This window comes from Callorhinus ursinus, unplaced genomic scaffold (assembly GCF_003265705.2).
Source record: "Callorhinus ursinus isolate GAN/ISIS: 27379988/994484 unplaced genomic scaffold, GSC_fseal_2.0 scaffold18, whole genome shotgun sequence".
Taxonomy (NCBI): Eukaryota; Metazoa; Chordata; class Mammalia; order Carnivora; family Otariidae; genus Callorhinus; species Callorhinus ursinus.
In genome coordinates, this window is record NW_027397080.1 from 35,943,689 (window position 1) to 35,964,250 (window position 20,562).

Sequence of the window (20,562 nt, forward strand, 5' to 3'; positions counted from 1 at the left end):
CCCGTGTCTGGGAGCCCCTGACACAAGCTGTTTGGTAGTCCTGGGTCTGCCGGACACCTGCACTGAGCCCTACCTGGGAGGCCTCACATCTGGGCTGCCCTCACCTGGGAACAGGCCCAGCTGCAGGCCACCTCCTTCAGGGGCTCCTGGGACCACCCTGTGTGGTGGGTCTGCTCGTTTATGCACGTAGGTTCTGTTTTCGATTGGTTGGCAGGTTCTGAGGGTGAGGACCCCGTCTCCTTCCCCTGGAGGTCTCCAGGATCTAGCACAATCCCTGACACAGCCTGTCCCCGCTGTGGAGGTCTGCACTGGCAACCGGATGAAGGGTGATCTCAGTGCCACAGGCAGATGACCTTGACTCAGGGATGGGGGACCCTGGGACTGGAGTGCGCAGTGATGGGGGGGTGCCCAAGACCTGGGACTGGAGGAGGGAAGGACAGTGGCTTGCAGAGGGGCCAAGGTGAGGAGGTTGGAACAGGGCTGTGGGAGGCCCTGAGGAAGCGGGTGCAGAGCAGAGCCCCAAAGCTGCTGGGGTTGGGAAGAGCCAAGGAGTCCCAGAACCCCAAGTGACATCTGCTTGTCTATGGAGGGGAGTTCCTGCCACCCAGCCCCCTACACACTCCAGCCCTGGTGAGGGTGGGGGTCACCCAGGGGCCCACCTTGGGGCCCGCCGGTCGCAGGCTCTGCAAGATCATGAGCAGCCAAGAGTGCCCTGGGCATCTGCTGCCACCAAGTGGTGGATGGAGTGGTCGCCCGGCCAGAGCCCCTGAGCCCTGAGTCTCAGGGAAGCCCCTCAAGAGGCCCGGGTCCTGGAGGACCCCCGTGGCACCGGCCCCTGGCCCAGGCCCCCCCCCCCCCCGCCCCCTGGTCTAGGCTGGCCACCTGGACTTTGCTGCCTTTCTCTTTTTTCTTAACTCCGAAAACCAAGTTCCTCCCTTTAGTAGGGAAACACGATCGTCTTAAGAAGGACAGGCCGAATCCCCTTCCACACAGCTGGAAACTGAGGCTGGGAGCTGTCCGGGGCATCGGGAGGTGGAGGAGCCAGGGCAGGCCTGGACGTGGGGCAGGTGGGCTACTGAGGGGAGCTGCCAGGGGCAGAGGGGGAAGGGATCCTGCGGCCTGACTCTGTGCCCAGTTCCTCCTCCTAAGCCTCTGCAGACCCCAAGCCTCTGGATGACAGCAGATGGGTCCCCCCACATCTCTTCCTCGGCTGGAAATCAGCCCCCTCAGGGCCGGTCGGCCTCCCCCACCTCAGTCCCGCCTCTGGTGCAGGAAGGAACCGTGGCCTGCGTCTCCTCCAATGTGGAGGTCAGGACACCTTCCCCTCCGACAGTGTCACGAAGGGCTCCCAGGAGCAGGCTGTGGGGCGGGGGTGCGTGGCCAGGGGCGGGTTCCAGCGCGCACATGGGAGGGGTCGGGGCGCGCTGGCGGGGGTGGGGGGCGGCCAGGTCCACAGCGCGCTTGAGACAGGAGGTTGGCGGGGGGATGGGTCGGCGAGGGGCGGGGCGGGGTCTGTGTCGGGGGCGTGGTCCCCGGCGGGCCGCTCACTTCCGCCGGACGCGCGGCTGGGGGCGGATGGAGGCGGCACGGAGGCCGCGCTCGGGGCTGCGCAGCCGGAGGCCGTCCTCGGGGGGCGGGTGAGGCCGGGGGCCGGGAGAGGTGGTCGGGGGGAGGCGTGGGGGGGTAGGGGGGAGGCCAGCGTCCCCCGGGCGCTCCGAGGCCCCGCGCCCACGTGTTTCCCGGAACCCGACTCGGTCCCCCCCCCGCGCCGGGTTCCCCGCTGAGCTCTCCCTGCACCCCCCAGCGGCCGCGGGGGGCCCCTCCCGGGGGATGGCGGCGAGTGCGCGCGGCCGTGGGCGGAGCTGCTGCGAGCTGGGAGCGCGGATCTGAGCCCCGACGGAGAGCTGCCGTCGCTGCCCGCCTTCCCCGGCCCGGTGCGTAGTGGGGGGGCCCCCAGGGCGGCCGAGTGGGGAGTGGGGCGGGCGCCGCTGACGCGGCCCGACGACCCCGTTTGGCAGGAGCCCGGCCGAGGTCCCGAGCGCACCGCGCCCCCCGAGGTGTTCACCGTGGGAGCCCGGACCTTTTCCTGGACGCCCTTCCCACAGGCCCCGAGGGGAGGCGGGGACCCAAGCCGTTCCTACCGGGTGCTGCTTGGGGCCCGGGGACGCTCGGGGTCCCCTGCCCGGTCCCCGCAGCGACGCCCCGCGCCTCAGCCCCGCGGGATCCCGGGTCCCCAGGAGCAGCTGTGGGAGGCGACCCTGCGGAGCTGCCCCCCGAGTGCCAGGCCAACTTCGCCCCCAGGTGAGCGCGCCCGGGCCCGGGCCTCCATTCCTCTCCGCTCACCCCAGCCCTGTTCGGGAACCACAGCCACGTTTAGAAGGCCGAGGGGTGCTCGGGCTCAGCTTCGGCCTCTTCAGGTGGTAGTTGGTGCCTGCAGAGTTTGCGGGGCGCAGTGACTGAACCCGTTAGCCAGTCGGCGCAGGTGTATGGTCTGGGGGGTCCACCGCTCACTCATCCTTTGGAGTCCCGTGGACAGCCGGCAGTCTCCCTGGAGCCCCACCCCTAAGTCACAGGGAACCTGGTGGTGACCGCCATCTCCAGGCTGTGGGTCGCCAAGCAGTTTCCTGTTTAAAGTGCCCCACGGGTATCTTCCTAGGGGTAGGTTTTAAAAATGAAGACTTTTTGTGCCTAGAGATGCTGTTTTCCTTTAAGAACTTGTTTATATTCCTTTTTTAAAAAAAGATGTATTTACTTATTTTACAGAGGCAGGGAGTGCAGATGGGGGGGAGGGGCAGAGGGCGAGGGACCAAGCAGTCTCCCTGCTGAGCATGGAGCCTGACGCAGGGCTTGATCCTATGACCCCGAGATCACGACCTGAGCTGAAACCAAGAGTCGGACGCTTAACTGACTGGGCCACCCAGGTGCCCCTCTTTATATCGTGTTTTAAGTAAGGGTAATCGAATCCAGTTTTGCTGAGATGTTAAACCCAAACGGCCAGCTTGTCGGCCATGTTGTTGCACAGGTAAGGACACAGGTGTGGGGGTCCTAGGGCTCAGGTGTAGTGAATGGACAGTAGATGTCAGTGAGTGCGCCAGCTCCAGATTTCCTGTGGCTGAGCGATGGTGTGCAAGTCACAGGCCGCGTCTCTGGTCCTCCAGAAGCAAACGCCATCCTGGACAGTGAGGGCGACGGAGCTGACGGCAGACCAAACGCTCTCAAACCCCTGGGTCGGATGAGCACACAGAGGCTGCCCACGAAGATCTTATGATCCCGTCGTGATCCTGTCGGTCGGTGGTCAACTGTCTGGGCTCCTCCAGTCTGCACCGTTGTTATGGGAACAAGGCTTTGAAAGCCCAGTGTTGGGGTGAGCCCAGTACCCCCATATTTACCTCCTTGAGGTGCCCACACAGCCGAGGGCTGGGGAGGCAAGAGCGGCCTGGTTTGGGCGAGGCGGTGGCTGTCCCGCATGGGGACAGCGACAGGGACGGTGCAGGTGGGTGAAGCCGCGGCAGGCGGAGCCACAAGCCGGGCCTGGAGGAGGTGGCTCAGTGGCCCACGGGAGCACCGGAGAATTGGCAGAATGTTCCCAGACCCAGCATCTCACTGCGTTGCCTCTTGCCTGTTTCGTGTTTTGGGATGGTTGTGAGTTGCAAATACTGACCGGCTTGCTAGTTTTGAGAATGCGGTGAACACTCTATAAACACCGTGGTCTTCCTGACTCACGCCTAGTCCACAAAGTGCAGGGGCAGAGGACGCCACTGCAGGCCCTGGCGGGAAATGTGCTTTCTTGGCAGAAGCTGTCAGGGTACCCCAGCTTTCCTCCTCTTCGGAGGGGGCTCGTCCTTGGGATGCTGGTGTTTCTACACAGTCTAAAGGAAAGGTTCCCGATGACAGAGACGGAGGGAAAAACTGCAGTTTTGAGTTTCTCAAGCAATTAAATTAAGGCTTGGCAGAGTGCCTCATTTTTCCCAACGTAGGTGTCAGTGCAGTGGGGTCCGGGCCTCAGCGTGTCTGAAATGCTCGTCGCGCATTCTCCCATGTGACTGCAAAGGAGGGGGTCCTCGGGCCAGGGCACACCCCTCAGGTCTGCGCAGTGACTGGGGAGACACGGTCGCTGCAAACGAAGGCGCGGGCCCTTGGTGGGATGCTCAGGACCGTGGGGCAGGGAGACAGCCTGGGCCGTGGGAGGGTCCAGTGTGGCAGGTGCACGCAGTAATTAAATGTCCAACCGTCTTGTGACTTTCCCTAGAAAACTGTCAGCTTTTAGTGATTCTTGGGAGAAATTGTTTTAATACATAATATCTTTTATTTAAAAGAATATTTTTTTAAAGATTTTATTTATTTGAGAGAGAGAGAGAAACAGCATGAGAGGGGAGAGGGTCAGAGGGAGAAGCAGACTCCCCGCTGGGCCAGGAGCCCGATGTGGGGCTCGATCCCAGGACTCCGGGATCATGACCTGAGCCGAAGGCAGCCGCTCAACCTACTGAGCCACCCAGGCGCCCCTTAAAAAAATATTTTTAAGTGAACTCTACAGCCAGCATGGGGCTTGAACTCCTGACCCCTGAGGTCAAGAGTCACATGCTCTGCTGACTGAGCCAGCCAGGCGCCCCACTTGGGAACTTTTTGACTCAGAGACTGAAGCTGCGCTCTGCCCTTCTGACAGGCCACGGGGGCGACTGGTGACCCAAGGGCTTCTGGTGACGGGTGTGCTTTGGGGACAGGGCGCTGTGGGATGAGCGCACTGTTCTTCTCAAAGCCTTAGCGTTTCCAGGTCACTCAGGACGGCTTTATTTTGTGATGCGACGGATGGTTACGTGGTGGATTCGACAAACGGGGTGTGAAACCCCGTCCCCTCGCTGCTGAGTTTGCGTGTTCTGTGGGCTCAGGAGGTGGTTGGGAGGATGGGCTCCCACGGCCACTTGACGTGGGGATGGGGAAGCCAGAAGCCGAGTCGTGCCCCATGTGTGCCAGGGGAGCCTGGCTTGTTGGCACTGTGCCAGCTCGGGGCCCTTGCGGGTTGCTGTGTCTGAGGCAGACGCCTGGAGGCTCTTGGTCCGAGTCTCCTGTCCTGCAGCCGCACCTATGGCCACACACGGGGCTTCGATGTGATGGAAGGCAGGCCCGTCTTGGGCAAGCTGCTGCAGAAACTGCGTGTGGGACAGGGCTGCCGAGACCGAGTTCGCTTCCTCGGGGGAGGTCTGAAGGGTCCGAGCGGGTGCCCCCCCCACCCGAGGGGTACCACCTGGAAACCCCAGACAAGGTGACCCGGTCCAGACCTTAGAATCTTCTGGCAGCCTTGGAGAGAGCAGGCAGGGGCCCCAGGGACTTGGGAGCACACTGCCCAGCCCTACGGAGTCTGAGAGGGCAGCTCACGGCCACCAGAAGGGGCACAGGCACCCAGAGCAGCAGGGTGAGAGGCGGTGCCGTGCCCCACACCATCTTGCAGTGATGCTCCAGGGACGGGCCTTTCTACTCTGGTCTGTGAACTTGGCCAGCTGAGCAGGATGGCTCTAGATCGGACAGAGGAAGGGTCACATCTTGGGAGGTCTCTGGGGCTAGGGAGAAGCCATGTGGGCAAACCCGCCTCAGAGGCCATGGCGCAGAGGCGTTCTCTAGCGGGGCCCATGGTGATGAAGGGGGTGTCTGCTCTGTCAGCTGCTAACAGAGGCCCCAGGGGCAACACTGGTGCGCTGAGCTCCGCTCTGTAAGGGCAGGTGGGGCCCTGGCCACCGTGACACGGGCCGGCCTAGGACGGGCTGTGGGGGACATTTAAGTCCCAACAGGAGGGGGGTCATCACCCATGCTGCCGAGCCCAGGGAGATACAGGGAGGAGGCCTGGGCCCGTCTGGAGCATAAGGGTTGCAGGAGTGGGGTCTGGACTGGCCTTGGCCGAGGGCAGGAGGCCGAGGAGCTGAGGGCAGGCCAGCCGACGGGTGGACACAGGAGCCTTGCCGCTTGCAGCCAGTGGGCCCGGCCGCGTTGTGGGAGTGTGTCCCCCAGCAGTCCTGCTGAGCACCCCAGCTCTGCCACTCTCTGGGGCACAGCCAGAAGCTGCCCACCCACAGCTCTCAAGCACATCGGAGATGGTCCTGCCTGGCCCGCCCTCCTTGATGTGGTCAGATGAGATCAGGGATGGAAAGTGCTCTGTGCCACGAATCCAGACCCCTCTGCACACCCCACTGGACACCGAGAGGCCAACCCACAGGCCTTGGAGCCCCCAGAGCTATAGGTTGGCAGCCCAGGTTCACTGAACTCCCTCCCTAAGGGGGCTTGGTCCCTCCACGTCAAGAAAACAGTCTCGGACTTGAGCTGCGCACGCACCTTCCACCCACTTCACTTCCCTGCGTCTCCGGACGGACAGTGAGTGTGCTCCTGGGGTCCCAGCCTTTGTGCTTCTCCTTTTTGGGGGGCCAAGTGGGGTGGTTTTCGTAAGAGAGGACGTGACCCTCTGACGGACCCCTGACGGAGGCCGAGCTGTGGGCAGGCTGGGGAGCAAGGAAGGGCTGCCCTCGACCTTGAGGCCCTGCAGAGGAGCTTCTGACGCTGTCCTGTGCACCGCCGGGCGGGCTTTCGGGCTCCAGGACAGGCAGTTCACTGGGAGCTGTGAGGCTCAAGCCGAGTGGGTTCCAGAATCCCTGGGAGGCTCATTCAGACACAGGGAGCCCCCCTCCCCCAGACGCAGGCGCCTGGGTGAGCCTTGAGAACGTGTGTCCAGGTGCGCTGAGCGCCTGGCCCAGAGACACAGCCCTGGGGAACAGGATTTGGGAAGAGGCCTGTTCTGGCTTGTGTGGCCCCCCCGGACCTTCCCCCCGTTCCTGACCAGCTATGGAGACCATCGCGGGGTTCTCTGAGCTTTGGTGAGGTGGTCACACCAGGGAAGGGCGTGAAGGTGCGTGGTGGGTGCCCCGGCCAGATGGCGTGGGGTCAGTGCTCCCGTGCCCGGGTGACTGTCTCCCCCCTCTTGCAGTCGGCCCCACTGGACGTTGATGGCCACCTTGCTCGGTGCCTGGCGGAAAGCACGGGAGACGTGGCGTGGTGAGCCTAGCCAGTGCGGAGGCCCAGCCTCGCCCTGCTGGAACCGTGTCCTCTCCGTCATGGAAGCCACGTGTTGAAACATCAGTGTGGACTCCTGGTGTGGTGTGTTTGTATCGGGACTGAAACCCGGGCTCCCCTCCCTTTTTGGCTGACGCTAAGCGGAGTGCTCTCCTGCCATCCGGGATGGACAGAGTCGTCCCTCAGCAGAGGGACCAGGCCCAGGTGGATGAGCTGAGACTCATGAGCAGAACTGGCCACGTCTGCGGACAGGCGGGGGCAGCACGTTTTCCTGCCTCCGCAGACCCCGCTCACACCGTGTTTTAATTCCCCAGATGAAGTGCTCATTACTCAGTGTCGGCCACTCACGGGTGGGTGGGGACTTAAGTGCCGGGATCGGGCCAGGCGCCATCGCAGTGGGCAGGCCAGTGTGCCAGAACATTCCACATCAGCCAGGTGGTGTTGGGCTTCCGGGACCAGTGGAAAATGGGGCACAAGAGCACCCATAGGGTAGCTCTCCTTCCAGTGCTGACAGCCCACAGATTCTGGAAGAGCTGGGCTTTCGTGGCACCCACCGTGGCCACAGAGCTGTGGCGGCAGGGAGTGGGTCACGAGCCACGAAGACACCGTGGAAGAACCTAACTGCATGTGACTAAGGGAAAGACGCTAGTCTGCGGACCGCCTGCTGCATGACCCCCTGCTGCATGATGCCCTGTAGAGGTTTCTGGAAAAGGCAAAACTACAGAGACAGTAAAGAGACCTGTGGTCACCCACGGACGGGCACACAGGACTTCGGGCAGTGAGGCCACTTTGCATGATCTGCACTGGTGGGTACATGTCATCATTTTGCCCAAACTGCGCTGCGCCCCCAAGATGTGCACCGAGCACCCTGGGGACGATGACGGTCTGTGCGGTTCATCGGTGGTCACAAGTGGCCCCTGGGAAGGGAGGGTGGGGGTGGGGGTGGCGGTACGTGGGGGCAGGGGCACTGGGAAATCTCTGCAGATGCCCCACAATTTTGATGTGAACCGAAAAATGCTCTATATAAAGTCTATTTTTTAGAAAACGCTTTCCAGGGCGCCTGGGTGGCGCAGTCGTTAAGCGTCTGCCTTCGGCTCAGGTCATGATCCCAGGGTCCTGGGATCGAGCCCCACATCGGGCTCCCTGCTCGGCGGGAAGCCTGCTTCTCCCTCTCCCGCTCCCCCTGCTTGTGTTCCCTCTGTAATAAAATCTTAAAAAAAATAACGCCTTCCAAAACTATTTCCTGGAAACACCTACTTTTATCAGAAATAATAGTATGCGTGTTCCTCCAAGTCTTTCTTTAGTAGATGTGAGAAGCCTGCCCTGCCTCGGCCCGCCAACGCTGGCTGTGGGAGGAAGACGGCCGGGGACGGGCGCTGCCCGCTCACCACGCCAACCACAGACCGCGCCGGCCATGGCCACGGCGTCTCCGTCCACGGACCATCCAGACAACCCATGCTGCTCACAAATGTTGGGGCTGCTGCTTCCAACCCCCACTGCAGTACTACCTTCCCCTTCTTGAATTTATAAAGCAGATGGCTCTACGTGTCCCCCTGAGCCACCAGCCCGGCCATGTGCACATGTCTGCACAAGACCCGCCCAACTGGAACCTGAGCCGCTGTTTGGCAACAATAAATCAATGCTTTCAGTCTCAACAAACCCAGGGCCCCTGTCTTGTTGGAACAGACACTGTCATTGTGCCTAGGGGGGCTCTCAGTGGCCATTTGTTATCCCCTCCTGGGCACACGGGGGTCTCTACCTCCCCGTGTGACATCAGCCCGTCCCAGGGCTCCGCTCACCAGTCCCAACTGACCGCCTAGCCCTCGGGCCGAGGCTGTGCTACTGGATGTCAGCACTGGGCTCTGACCCCTGTGAGACCCAGAAGGTGGCTCTCGGGATCTGCTCTGAGGTCCCTAAATTCTGTCTTTGGAGGCAAGTCTTCCTGGTTGCAATTGTGGTGCTGGTTGAGACAAGTCTCTGTTGTAGAAAAGCTACTCTGCAACCGGCGTGGAATGGTTGTGGGTCTTCTAGATTTATTATTTAAGGCTAGGGGCACTTATACACAGATGTTATTAAATTTTCTAGTTCCAGGGGCGCCTGGGTGGCTCAGTCGTTAAGCGTCTGCCTTCGGTTCAGGTCATGATCCCAGGGTCCTGGGATCGAGCCGCCTATCGGGCTCCCTGCTCCACAGGGAGTCTGCTTCTCCCTCTCCCACTCCCCCTGCTTGTGTTCCCTCTCTTGCTCGCTCTCTCTGTGAAATAAATAAGTAAAAATCTTTAAAAAATTTTTTTCTAATTCTGAGCATCCTTATTACCGATAAAAATATTTTTTTGAAGATTTAATACAAGATAACACGGAGCTTAGTGTTTGCAGAAATATTTTGTGCAGATTTCGTTTTCAACTTCCTAAAATTTTTTGGTCTCCGGATGCTTCGGTGAGCAGCGTTAGAATCCAGGATCCGTCTGGATGCCGCGTGGCCCCCGCGCTAGACCATGGCGACACACGGGTGTGACATACGTGTTAAATATTAACAACAGAAACTTACCGGGATTTAGAAAATGTTCCAAATTTGTAAATTCTTCATCGCAGTGCATCCCCGTGGGCACTCGGACTCCCGTCCCCAGTCCCCAGCCGCCACTTGGCGCACGACCCCGCCTGCTCCGGGGCCTCCGGGTGGGTGTCGCCTGAGACTCTGGGCAGGTGTCGCACGCGGAAAAAAGGCACCAGGGAGGCTTCAACATCATGGGCACATTTTATTCCTCAGGACATTACAGGCTAACTCTCCTGGCGGAGCAGGTCAGTTCTGTTTCTGTGGAAAGTGTGCACCTTCGAAATCGTGGGGCAGTTTCTCCCTCGGACGCGGTCACCGCGGGGCCTCCGCGGCGCAGGCACAAGAAGCAAACTCCTCCATCACGAAGCCGGCCGCGCGGGCCCGGACGCCAGACTGTTCCGCTCCGAGAAGCGCCGGCTGGACGCCCCGTCCGCGGTCTCAGCGGCAAGTGTCCCTCCTGGCCGCGCTTGGAGCCTTGCGCCCAGCCTGGCATGCATGCGCTGTGGTTAAGGATAGAGTGAAGGGGTCATTCACAGACGTGTCCATGACAGAGAAGACGGCCTCACACGGACTCCTCGGTGGAGAGCAGTAACGGGTTGATGTACTCGAAACCTTCAAACTCAGACTGGTCGATCCTCTTTATGACGTCCCTGTGTGCACAGGCAGAGCACAGGGGCTGGTGTCAGCCCCCGCCCCCCCCAGCCCCGGGCCGGCCCCCCCGGCCGCCCCCCCCCAACCCGCCCCCAGGCCTTACTCATCATCTGGGGTCAGCTGCACAGGCTCGCTGGTGAACTGGGTGTCGAAGTTGTCCAGACCGTACTCGTCGGTTATCTGGGGCTGGAATGGCGGAAGGGCCTGCTTCTTCTCCAACTGGGAAGAACAAGGCAAGAAGTCAGACTGATACTGTTTGTCATCTCTTGGGTTTTCGCAGGGACCTAAACCACAGAACGGAATAGGAAGACACTCCCGTGTTTACACATGTCCTGTATTTGAAAGCTAGTTTTCTCTTCCCTTAAAACAAGTCTAGGAGAAAGCATCTGAAGCCAGAAAAATCCTGAGTTTAGAAATGCTGGCAGCATGGGCCACGTGGGCCCTGTACCCAGGACAGAGCCAGCTGGGCGTCTGCACCCACACAGCCCGGCCGCTGAAGCCAAACCAGGCTGGTCTCGGGAGTGTTTTCTTTCTTACAACTTGGAACCCTGGTCGTAAGGGAGCTCGGACTCGGCAGGGACGCCGCTGCCCACGCCGCTGCTTGGTGAGCCCCTGTCCCGCCGGGACCTTCCTCCCCGAAAAGCCGTAACTGACCCTCTTGTTTCTAGTCACAAGGGATGCTCGTCAGGCAGGAAACAGGGCTTCTCAGGATCCAGACTCTGACTTCCAACTCACCCTTTATGGGGCTAAGACACGCTTGTGCCAGAGGGTGGAGTGCCCAGGCCAGGGACCCCTCAGCGGCACGTCACGCGGGCGAGGACAGTGAGGGCCTGCTCGCTCAGTCCCTCTATGACACACGCAAGCCGCCCCCCCCACCCCCACCGGGTGTGTGCTGTGCCCGTGTTGGGCCAGGCACGTCCCCAAGAACACCGAGCCGTGAGCAAGAGACACGGGCCCCTGCCCCGTGGAGCCATCGTGCTGGGTCCCCTCCCTGCCGCATAACCACGCGTGAGGCCAAGCGAGAGGAAGCACGCAGCACGCTGCCCAGGCCTGTTGGGCCCTTGGTAGGGCTGAGCCTGGGCACGCCTGCCCGCATGGGGCTCCACACGTCCCCGCACAGGCCTGGAACCGTCCAAGGCCGACGTGGCGAGCTGTCCCAGTTATAACAGAAGCAGAGTGGGCGTGGGACGTGAGCGGCTCGGGCCCCACTTTGGCAAGTGGAGGACATGGGTATGTCGCAGACACGGACAAGTCCTTCCTGCCGGCTGCCCGACATGCACAGGGACGCGGCTGGCACAGCATCCGGTCCCCGGGCAGGAGAGGGCATGTGGCAGGGAGGACGGGCTGTCCCTGCAGGCAGAGCGGGTCACCCGTGTGCGTGGGGACCAAGGCCCTGTCCTTGTTGCTTCTCACCTTTTATACACAATTACCCGTGTTCTTTTATATGCAATCTTTTCTGATAAAAAGTTGGGCGGGGGGCACGTCTTAAGCCATTTCCCCACCTTAGGTCTCAGCTGCTTTAAGATTTAAATAGCAAGTCGCAGCAGACCCAAGGGGCAAGTGGAGCTGGGTCTGAAGCAAGCAGCTCTCCCGGGGTCCTCCACGCCCACCCCCCATCCCAGGGCCCCATCCTCTGGTCTGAGGGCGTGAGGCTGCTCAGCCTCCCTCCAAGTGTCTCACAAGCGTCACCTCCTTTCCTCAGTCAAAAGCAGTGAGCAAGAACAGTGCCACCTGGACGTCGCCCCGGGACAGGCCGCCACTGGGCGGAGTCGGTGTGAGCAGAGAGGATGCTGGAAGGGACGTGCGTGGCGGCCAGGCAGGCTCCAGTTCTGAGGGCCTGAAGGAGGCAAGGGTGGTGGGCTGCCCCGCAGAGGGTGCCGGGGGCCTCGGGGGCTCCGTGAAGCCGGAGAGGAAGCAGGAAGTCCCTGGACAGAGGAGGCTGCCATTGGCAAGGCTGGGCAGGGAGCGGTCCCGTCCTGCGGGGGGGCAGAGGCCCAGACACTGGAGGCTGAGTGTCTGAGGCCTGGGTGGGAGAGGCAGAGTGGGGTCCAGGGTGACCGCATCTCCCAGCGGGGCTTCTCCTGTCCACTAGTCTGTTTCCCCAGCTCCGGGTGATGAGCGCCCCACCAGGTGTGTGCGAGGCAGAGACTGCTGGACCCTGCTCTCCCGGCCGTGGGGGCAGCGAGGGAATTCCAGGAGCCGCCCTGTGAGGGCAGAGGGACCCCAGCACCCATTTTATCAAAATGCTTCTTCCCCTCCACTATCTGCACGTCCCTCCCACCGAAAACAGCATCCCCTCGAGCACCGCGGGCCGCCTCATGCAGTACGTGTCCTCTCGCTCAGGCACGTCAGCAACGGCAGCGGCCGAGCGGGTGGTCGCTCACTCCGCAGAGCCACGGGGGGGCCCGCAGGCCCCCATGTCCCCTAGGGGACCACCTGCGCCTTCCCCGACCGACTGGGGTCTGGATGTGGCTTATGAATGTGGACACTGCTCGTAGAAGAGCACTCTCATCATTTCACACGCACGCCATCAACCCTTGGCCTTCTGATCACGGCAAATGCAGGGTGCACTTGAGAACAGTGTTTCCAGCAAGGATGCACTGACCAGAGATGGCCAGATGCCACCCTCAGCGGATGCGGCGTCACAGGCCACTGAGGACTCTCACCGAGGCCCGGCATCTGGCTAGAGCCCCGCGACCGTGGGCAAGGTATCTACGAAGGCCTTTTCCAGCTCAGCGGGATGACACCTGCCTAGCGAGTGCTGGGGGCTGCGCTTTGCAGAACCCCCGAGGCACTGCCGTGGGCTCGGCCCGTCAATACGTGGGCCACGGAGGCTCAGTGTGGCCCGGGGGTTGTGGACGCCAGGCACTTTCCTCCAGGCCAGGTGTCCCAAACTGTACAGATAATGGTCAGAAACCAGCCCAAGTCTTAATTTCCCCTCCCTTGTGCTAGCGGACCAATCAAAGTCAGTTTCTCTTTTGTTTTTTGAGTAAGCTCTACACCCAACGTGGGACTTGAACACACGACCCTGAGACCAAGAGCTGCACGCTCCACCGACTGAGCCAGCCAGGCGCCCCTCAAAGTCTTTTTCTTAATTAAAAAGTACCTGTGCTCTGAATATTGTTCTAAGTATTTGTGTCTAATAACTCCAAGGGAGAGGACGCTGGATTGTGTTTTGAAATCACCCAGCCGCGGCCTGGACAGGGCTGGGTGTGGGCGGGGTGGGCGCGTGGTCTGAGCGCGCTCCTCACCGCGACCCCACAAATGCGCAGACGACAGTCCTGTGGGTGGAAAGTGACAGTGACCAGAGGGAGTGGATGAGAGCTGCCCCGCCCCCGGCGGGCCTCAGCACTGGCCGCAGGCCTCCACAGCCTCGGGAGGGGGGGACGCAACACTGCCCAGAGCGGGGCTTTCCTCCGATCTAGTTTGAGCTAAAGGTCAATGTTCACTTAATTAGCTAGCTAATCTCCTTTGTCTCAGGAGCACCATTTAAAGGTTATATTTCAGTAACTCTGCAGCCAGTTATATGTTGTGAACCAAATTCAGTTCAATCTTCCTCTAGTACCAGGAACCAGGGTGCTAAAGTGGAAAGGGCTTGTGTCCTTCACTGCTCACCGCGGCCCAAGATGGGACCAACAAGGGTAGGTTCTGGGAAACCCACCATGAAACCGGCTCCCACCAGTGGATTTTACACAGACTCAACCAGGCGGCGTGCTCACAGATGAAGGACCTCCCCAGCCGGACCCCCGGGCAGCACAGCACGTGGTGGGGACACCGAGGCAGGACCTGCCCCAGGGCCCCAGAGGGCGGCCCCGCCACACCCTTCATCCCAGCCCTCCCCGGGGTGGGGGGGGACAGCAAACGGGTCCCCGCGCTTTACCAGGTCCCAGTCTATGCTGCGGAAGAATGCGTGAGACTTGATATCGGAAAATCCCGTCTGTGGCCGGCAGCCGAGCCTCTCCTTGGGGTCCTAGGGGTCAGAGTTCAATAAGGACCAGTCAGTATGGAGCAAAGCAGCCCGGATTCACAGCCAGAGGACACGCAGCTTCCCTTCCCTCTGTGACGTAAGAGCTTCACCGCATGCCCTCCGCCACCTCAGCACCCAGCTGAGAGCAGACGGTACCTTCACTGAATTTCTCTTGGGCACAATTTCTCGTTCTGTTTTGGCAAGTATGACCGAAGACGCCGAAGCACAGGCAGAGGTCCGGTCGGGAAGCAGAGCCCCCCCCCCCCCTCCGCCCCGGGTCCCGCAGCAGCCCGGGCAGCCACACGCGGGAGGGACGGCCCTCTCGGCGGCCACAGGTGTGTACCTTGTTTAAAAATCCTTTCAGGACGTGGGAGGCTTTCACGGAGAGGAATCGGGGGATCCGGATGGGCTTCTCCAGGATTACTGCAACGAGTGGGACCCTGGTGAGAAGCCCGGTTCCCTCCCGACGCTCCCTGCTGTTTGCTCTGCCCAGCCGGGAGCTGGGCGGTCTGCAGGGCTCTCGAAACCCCTTCCGGGCAGGAGCGGCCCCTGGCCCCTGCTCCCAGCATGCAGCAGGGTCTCTCTGCCACAGAGGGGCCCCCACCCCCCCGCCCCGGACGTGCCCCGGATCCTGCAGCGGCCTCACGGACGAGGGCGCCTCTGCACAGGACCACCAGAGGGCGCTGCGGGGACGACCGCGTTCCTGGGCGCCCGCATCCCAGGGGCAGGGAATTCGGCACCTGCAGGTGGCAAGGAGCCCTAACCGGGGCCCTGCCCACCCACGCCTCCAGGGTGCACACCTGGCGGCGGCAGGAAGGAGTCTGGGCTAAATCAGGACAGGCTGTCTTTCCCGGTGAACCGGCCCCCACACCACCGCCGCTCCCGCTTCCCCAACCCCGTCCTTGCTTCCCCGAGAGCGGGTGTGTGGGGACGGGCAGGTCGGGGGGGGGGGGGGGGGAGACCTGAACGCACAGCCCCGGGGGGTGGCACCTGAAGCCTCGGGAAACACCTGGTGGCCCACACACCTTGGAAAAGGTAGTCCTCGGTGTTCATGTCGGGGTTGTCGGTGATGATGTCAAAGGGGGAGCGTCCGGCCATCATCTCAAACATCAGAACCCCCAGCGCCCACCAGTCCACGCTGAAGCCTGGGGGGACGGCACAGGCCCGGCCGCGGGCGGTCGGCAGGGGCTCTACGCAGTGGGGAGGCAGGGGAGCGCGGCCGCGGGCACAGCTCTGGCCAGCGCTGGGCCCGGTGCCCCGACGTGCCCTGGGCGGCCTGGCCTCCCCTCTGCCCACCGTCCTGGGGCCTGTGTCTTTTTTTTTTCCTTAACTAGTTGCAAAGCTGTTTCCACATCAGGGCCGTGTACCCTCTTGCTGGCTCTCTGCTGGTTTTCCAGACTGTCATCCCGCTTTTTCGTCCAGCCTGTGGCCCACCCTCTGGCTGCGCAGACTTGGGAAGCTGAGCGAGCCTGTGGGGCAACCATCCTTTTCCCTCTCCTTTGGCTTCCTACCTAAATTTGAACACTCCCCTTCTTGAAGGCCGCAAGCAGTCTTTCCCACGTTCTCCTGCAGTTGCTCTTTCAGGGTGCACTTTATGGCACCGGGGAATGGGAGTGGGAGAGCCTGGCTTCAGTTGTGCCCGCGGCCCCTTAGGCTCTCCGGAGCTGTCGCCCCATCCCATACGGAACCCCCCGGCCCAGACCGGCTTCTGGACGCCCGATCCCGGTCTGCCCATCTGCCATCTGTCCCTCCCTGTCTGGCTCCTCAGTGACACGGGGGTAGCAGCCTGGCAGGCGCCTCTGACCCGAGAGAGCAAGTGACCTGCCCACCTAGCAAGCCCCCATTTTAATGCAAAGAAAATGTTTAAAAATATCTGATGGTGTATTTGTGACATGCTTCACTGAAAACACTAGGACACACGAGTGTGTGGGGTGTGCACACACGCACAAGCCTGCATCGCACATGGCACTTCACACTCATGCACATGCACCACACACACGTGCACACAGAGCGATCTTATTTTTGTTTCAAACCCAGAGAAAGCGGAGGGGCAGAAACGCAGTCCGCAGGCGCTGCAGGCGGGTTAACCTGTCCCCCTCGGTCACTCCCCCACCGATGGGGGCGGCACGCAAGCTGGCGGCACTCGTGTACGTGTGTGTGGCTTTGCCTCCTTCCCCACCGCTTAGGGCTCCTTGATAAAAGGAATGCTATCCAGTCCCTCCACCTGGGGACGCGTGAGTGGACACCCAGGAGGACAGACAGGGGCCACATAGGTTCGAATAAGGGCTGAGGCCAGACGGTGACAGGGGCCGGGAACAAAGTGAGGGGTGTGTATTTCAGGTGTAATCAGTCAATAAAACCGCTCTCCCTGGCTACTGGGCTCGGGCCCCAGAGTCCGGGTTAGGACCCCTGGCAGGGTCAGCCCCGGGCCACCTGGTCCCCTCTGCTCCGGGACCACATCCCTGAGAAGAGCATGCCTCCAGGGCCCAGGGGCTGTCCTCATCTGCATCTGCATCTGCCTGCCGGGTGCCAGCGAGCAGCTCCCCCGCCCGCCCGACAGCCCCACTCACCATACTCCTCCCCCCGCAGGATTTCTGGGGCGATGTAATTTGGGGTTCCGCAGAAAGTGCTGGTCGTGTCACCAGGGCCCAGGCCTTCCTGTGGGGACAAAGTCGGTTAACCCCTCATCGGTGGGACGATGTGTCTCAGAGAAAGCCGGCTCAGGACCCTGAACGCGAGGCCCCTGGGCCCCCTGGAGCCGCGGTGACCGGGTGCTGGGCACCTCTGACCACGCAGGGGCGTCACCCACGGACCGCATACTCGCCTTGCACATGCCGTAGTCTGTTAACTTGATGTGGCCGTCAGCGTCGAGGAGGACGTTGTCCAGTTTCAGATCCCGGTAGATGATCCCTCGCTCATGGAGGAAGTTGAGAGCAATACAGATCTCAGCAGCGTAGAATCTGGGGGCAGCAGAGAGAGCCCAACAGGGAGCTTGGGTGGGAGGCCCGTGCGGGCAGAGTAGGAGCTGGGGGGATGCCGCTGATGAAGTGACCAAGAGCATGTTGTTATACCCTCTGACCCTCGGCTTTGTCATCAATAAAATGGGAATAGTATCACCAACATTCCTGTGCCTACTAGGACAACTAAACACATGAGATAGGGTCTTGAAGACATGTGCACAGCTCCGTCCATAACTGCACCGTTCACTGTGGCCAAAGGTGGAGACCACCCAGGTGCCCATCGCTGGATGGACGGACAAGCAAGCGTGGCCCCTCCACACAACGGGGTACTGAGCCCTGCTGCGACACGGATGGACCTTGCGGACGCTCCACTCAGTGACATGAGCCAGTCCTAGAAGGACAGATGCCGTCGGATTCCCCCTCAGGAGGTCGCAGCGGGGACTGGGGAGGCTGGGGGGCCAGTGTCTCATGGGGGCAGAGCGTCAGTCCGGGAAGATGGAATGTTCCGGAGACGGACGGTGGCGTCAGGCGCACCACTGTGTGAATGTGCTTTACGCTGCTGAGCCGTGCACTCGCAAAGGGCTAGCACAGTGAATTTTATGTTCTGTCCACAATTAAAAATGAAAATGCTCGTGTGTGGGGAGTGAGCGATGCCTGACTTACTACCTGCCTTTCCCAGAAAGGACCTAAGGTGACTCACAAAACTGCATGGAGGTGTTTTAGGCGAGGAAGCAAGGAGCCCCTGCGGAACCCCAGGCAGAGTGGGCCCCGAGGCGGCGGCGGTGGGAGGGCGGGTGGCCCTTAGGGTCACTGTCACCTAAACAGAAACAGGTTCTTCTTCTCCGAGGGCCAGTGCCCTGCTTTGCATCCATGTAACCAGAACCAGAAGTGGCCCAATGCCCACTTAGGGGAGTTTACAGCCAAAATGTATGCCCCCCGCCCCCGCCCCTCCCTGGTTTTGGAAACAGGAAAAAGGCAGAACCATGTGCGGTGCCATTGGGCACTGTCTCCCCCAGGAGCATCCTCCTCTCTTCCATAATTGTGGACCCCTGAGCCACACTGCAGGGGACACTGGCGTCCTCCCTGCCATGGCCCCCCGGACTCCACCTCCCTTCCAGCTCACTGCTGGCCTCCGAGGAGAGGCCCCGCTGCCCGGCCTGTGCCTGCCCGCCCACCAGCATGGCACCCACCTGGCGTGCTCCTCCGGAAGCTTCCTCTGTCTCTGCATATGGAACATGAGGTCCCCGCCATTGACGTACTCTATGACCAGGAAGAGCCTGAAGGGAGAGAGAGAGAGCAGTGGGGGCTGAGACCCCATGCGGTCCGCACCGGACCTTGCTGGAAGCAGGCGCAGCGTGGGGAAGCCCCAGGACCGGGGCAAACCAAGCTTGGTGCTGTCAGGTCAGCTCTCCTCCGGTGAGGCCGAAGCAGGGAGGTGCCCAGGGTCGCCGAGCCCGGCCCAGGCTGGTGAGGAAAGCAGCCCGGGCTGAGAAGTCGGGCTCGGCACCCAGATCCCTGGGGCATCATCCTGGAGGACGTCAAGAGATCCTGCCCACTGGGTCTCTTGTTCTGATCAGTTCTGATCCTGACGTAGGGAACCTGACCGAGAGCACACATGACAATTCCCGTTCAGCCGCTCATGCCCCCCAGCACAGAAGCCCATGTCCTCCCCACGGGGCCGGCAGGGCAGGGGCAGGATACGGAGCTGCGGGACCACCCTGGAGGCCGCGGGGCCCAGGAGAGCAGGTGCACGGGCCAGGGGAGGGGGTGGTCATGTCTGTCGAGTGACTGCTCTGCCCACCGAGTCTGGATGGACCCCAGGGAGGCACAGGAGGTGCTCTGTCCCCAGGGCTGCCCCGGTGGCTTGGGTGGGGGCAGGGCACTAAGGAGGCGCTGAGGACAGCCGACAAGCTTGCAGAGGTCTGGACACTAGGGCGGAAAGAAGGGGGTGGGGCTGCAGGCTGGAGCCTGGCCATTGGATGGACTGTCCCAGCGCAGGGGTGACTTGGAGGCAGGGAGAAGGCCTGGGGGCAGCTGGGGCCAGGGTGGGCCAATGTGACCCTTTGTGACCCTGTGTGACCTCGTGACTAAGGAACTGGGACCACACACCATCCCCGTCTCCAAACACTCTACCACGTGGATCCTTCTATGCGACATCTTTCTCGAGTTCAATGAGATGCCATTTTCAAAATTAAATTCAGGCACACTCTTCCAGAAATATCCTGCTGAGGGCAGCTCACGGTTCCTCTGGGTGGGCAGTGGGAGTGAGTGCAGACAGCTGACGGGGTCGGCTGGTGGGTCACAGGTGCCCCGCCCTCACGGCCGCCGGGAAGACGGGGGTCACTTTATTTGAGTGAGTACACGAGCTGAGGCCACCCACGGAGGTTCTCATGCATGCTTACAAGAGCGACAACCTGAAATCCGTCAACACGCAGATGGAAACGGGCCTAGACCCCAAGCGAGCAGCCGTGACCCTCTCGGCCAGTGAGGAGCAACTCCTTCGGCCCTCGTTCTGCTACCCTGCCTCCAGAGGATGTGTCTGGAAGGGCAAAGAGAGCTTGACCTCCCCAGGATTCATTCACCTGCGTCCGTAAAGCTTTGCCGGCACAGAGCTACGCCCGCTCACATACGTGTTGTGTGTGGCGGCATTCACACGACAGTAGGCGTGAGAGACGGAAAATATGTACCATCTGCCCTTGGCAGAGTGTCTGCTCGTGCACGTCCAATCCTGCCAGCCACCGTGGGGAAGCGAGGTGGTCATCACCCCCGCAGAGAGACCTCGGACCTAACAGTTAGCCAAAGTATTAAAAAGAGTGCATTTATTCAAAACTCTTAGAGTGACTTCAGAGCACAGGACAGAGATTTTCCACAACGACCAGGAACTGTGTCCCCAGTTGGCGCGGCTCGCTTGAGAACCTGCCCTCCCGGAGAAGAGGCGTGCACCCCGACGCTGCGCTCCCAGGAAGCGCCTCCAGGGCTGCTGGCCCACTTTGGTGGTGCCTTTCCGTAACAGGGATAAACCTGACACCACTTCCAGAGAAAATAACAAAACACACAAATTCTGGGAAAATATCGACAGCCTTAGGGAGCTGAAAAATGAAGGGGGCGTTTCAAAATGTAGAGAAGTGGAAGCAAAGGAAGTTTTGTTTCCTATCCGGGGGAAAGCCTACCATGGGCATTTGGGGGGGGGTTGGTCCCCTGTCCCAGGAAGCCCCTGATCAAGGGATTTGTTCACTTGGCAAAGTTTATCGCCCAGTCACAGCGGAGGACCTTGGTTTTCTTTCCACGGAGGCTGCAAACATAAGGCTTTTGGTTTGCTTTTCTTCTTTTTTTGGCCTACAGATAAACCTTAAGACTACTTTTGACATTTCTTCAGAGCA

General features: G+C 61.1%; 2 protein-coding genes across 8 annotated transcripts in view; one reads left to right on the forward strand and one right to left on the reverse strand.

Moving 5' to 3' along the window:
• Positions 1-1,564: 1,564 nt before the first annotated feature.
• On the forward strand, positions 1,565-8,712 carry FAAP20 (FA core complex associated protein 20). The gene is given in 6 exon segments (XM_073903487.1): positions 1,565-1,637; positions 1,805-1,934; positions 2,019-2,270; positions 2,273-2,301; position 3,358; positions 6,968-8,712. Coding segments are annotated over 6 exon segments (546 nt in total). The 5' UTR covers positions 1,565-1,575; the 3' UTR covers positions 7,040-8,712.
• Positions 8,713-9,786: 1,074 nt separating this feature from the next.
• The window catches only part of PRKCZ (protein kinase C zeta), a 108,153-nt gene continuing 97,377 nt past the window's right edge, over positions 9,787-20,562 (reverse strand). For 6 of the 7 annotated variants that reach the window (XM_025856337.2, XM_073903496.1, XM_073903497.1 and 3 more), the window contains 8 exons: positions 18,373-18,459; positions 17,047-17,182; positions 16,793-16,880; positions 15,248-15,367; positions 14,566-14,645; positions 14,136-14,225; positions 10,359-10,474; positions 9,787-10,254 (listed from right to left, as the gene is read on the reverse strand). In XM_025856337.2, coding sequence (XP_025712122.1) covers positions 10,167-10,254; positions 10,359-10,474; positions 14,136-14,225; positions 14,566-14,645; positions 15,248-15,367; positions 16,793-16,880; positions 17,047-17,182; positions 18,373-18,459 — 805 coding nt within the window. In that variant the 3' untranslated portion in view covers positions 9,787-10,166. Of the gene's footprint in view, positions 10,255-10,358; positions 10,475-13,361; positions 13,537-14,135; positions 14,226-14,565; positions 14,646-15,247; positions 15,368-16,792; positions 16,881-17,046; positions 17,183-18,372; positions 18,460-20,562 lie in introns of those variants that run through there. The other variant, XM_073903495.1, reaches the window with a different exon arrangement.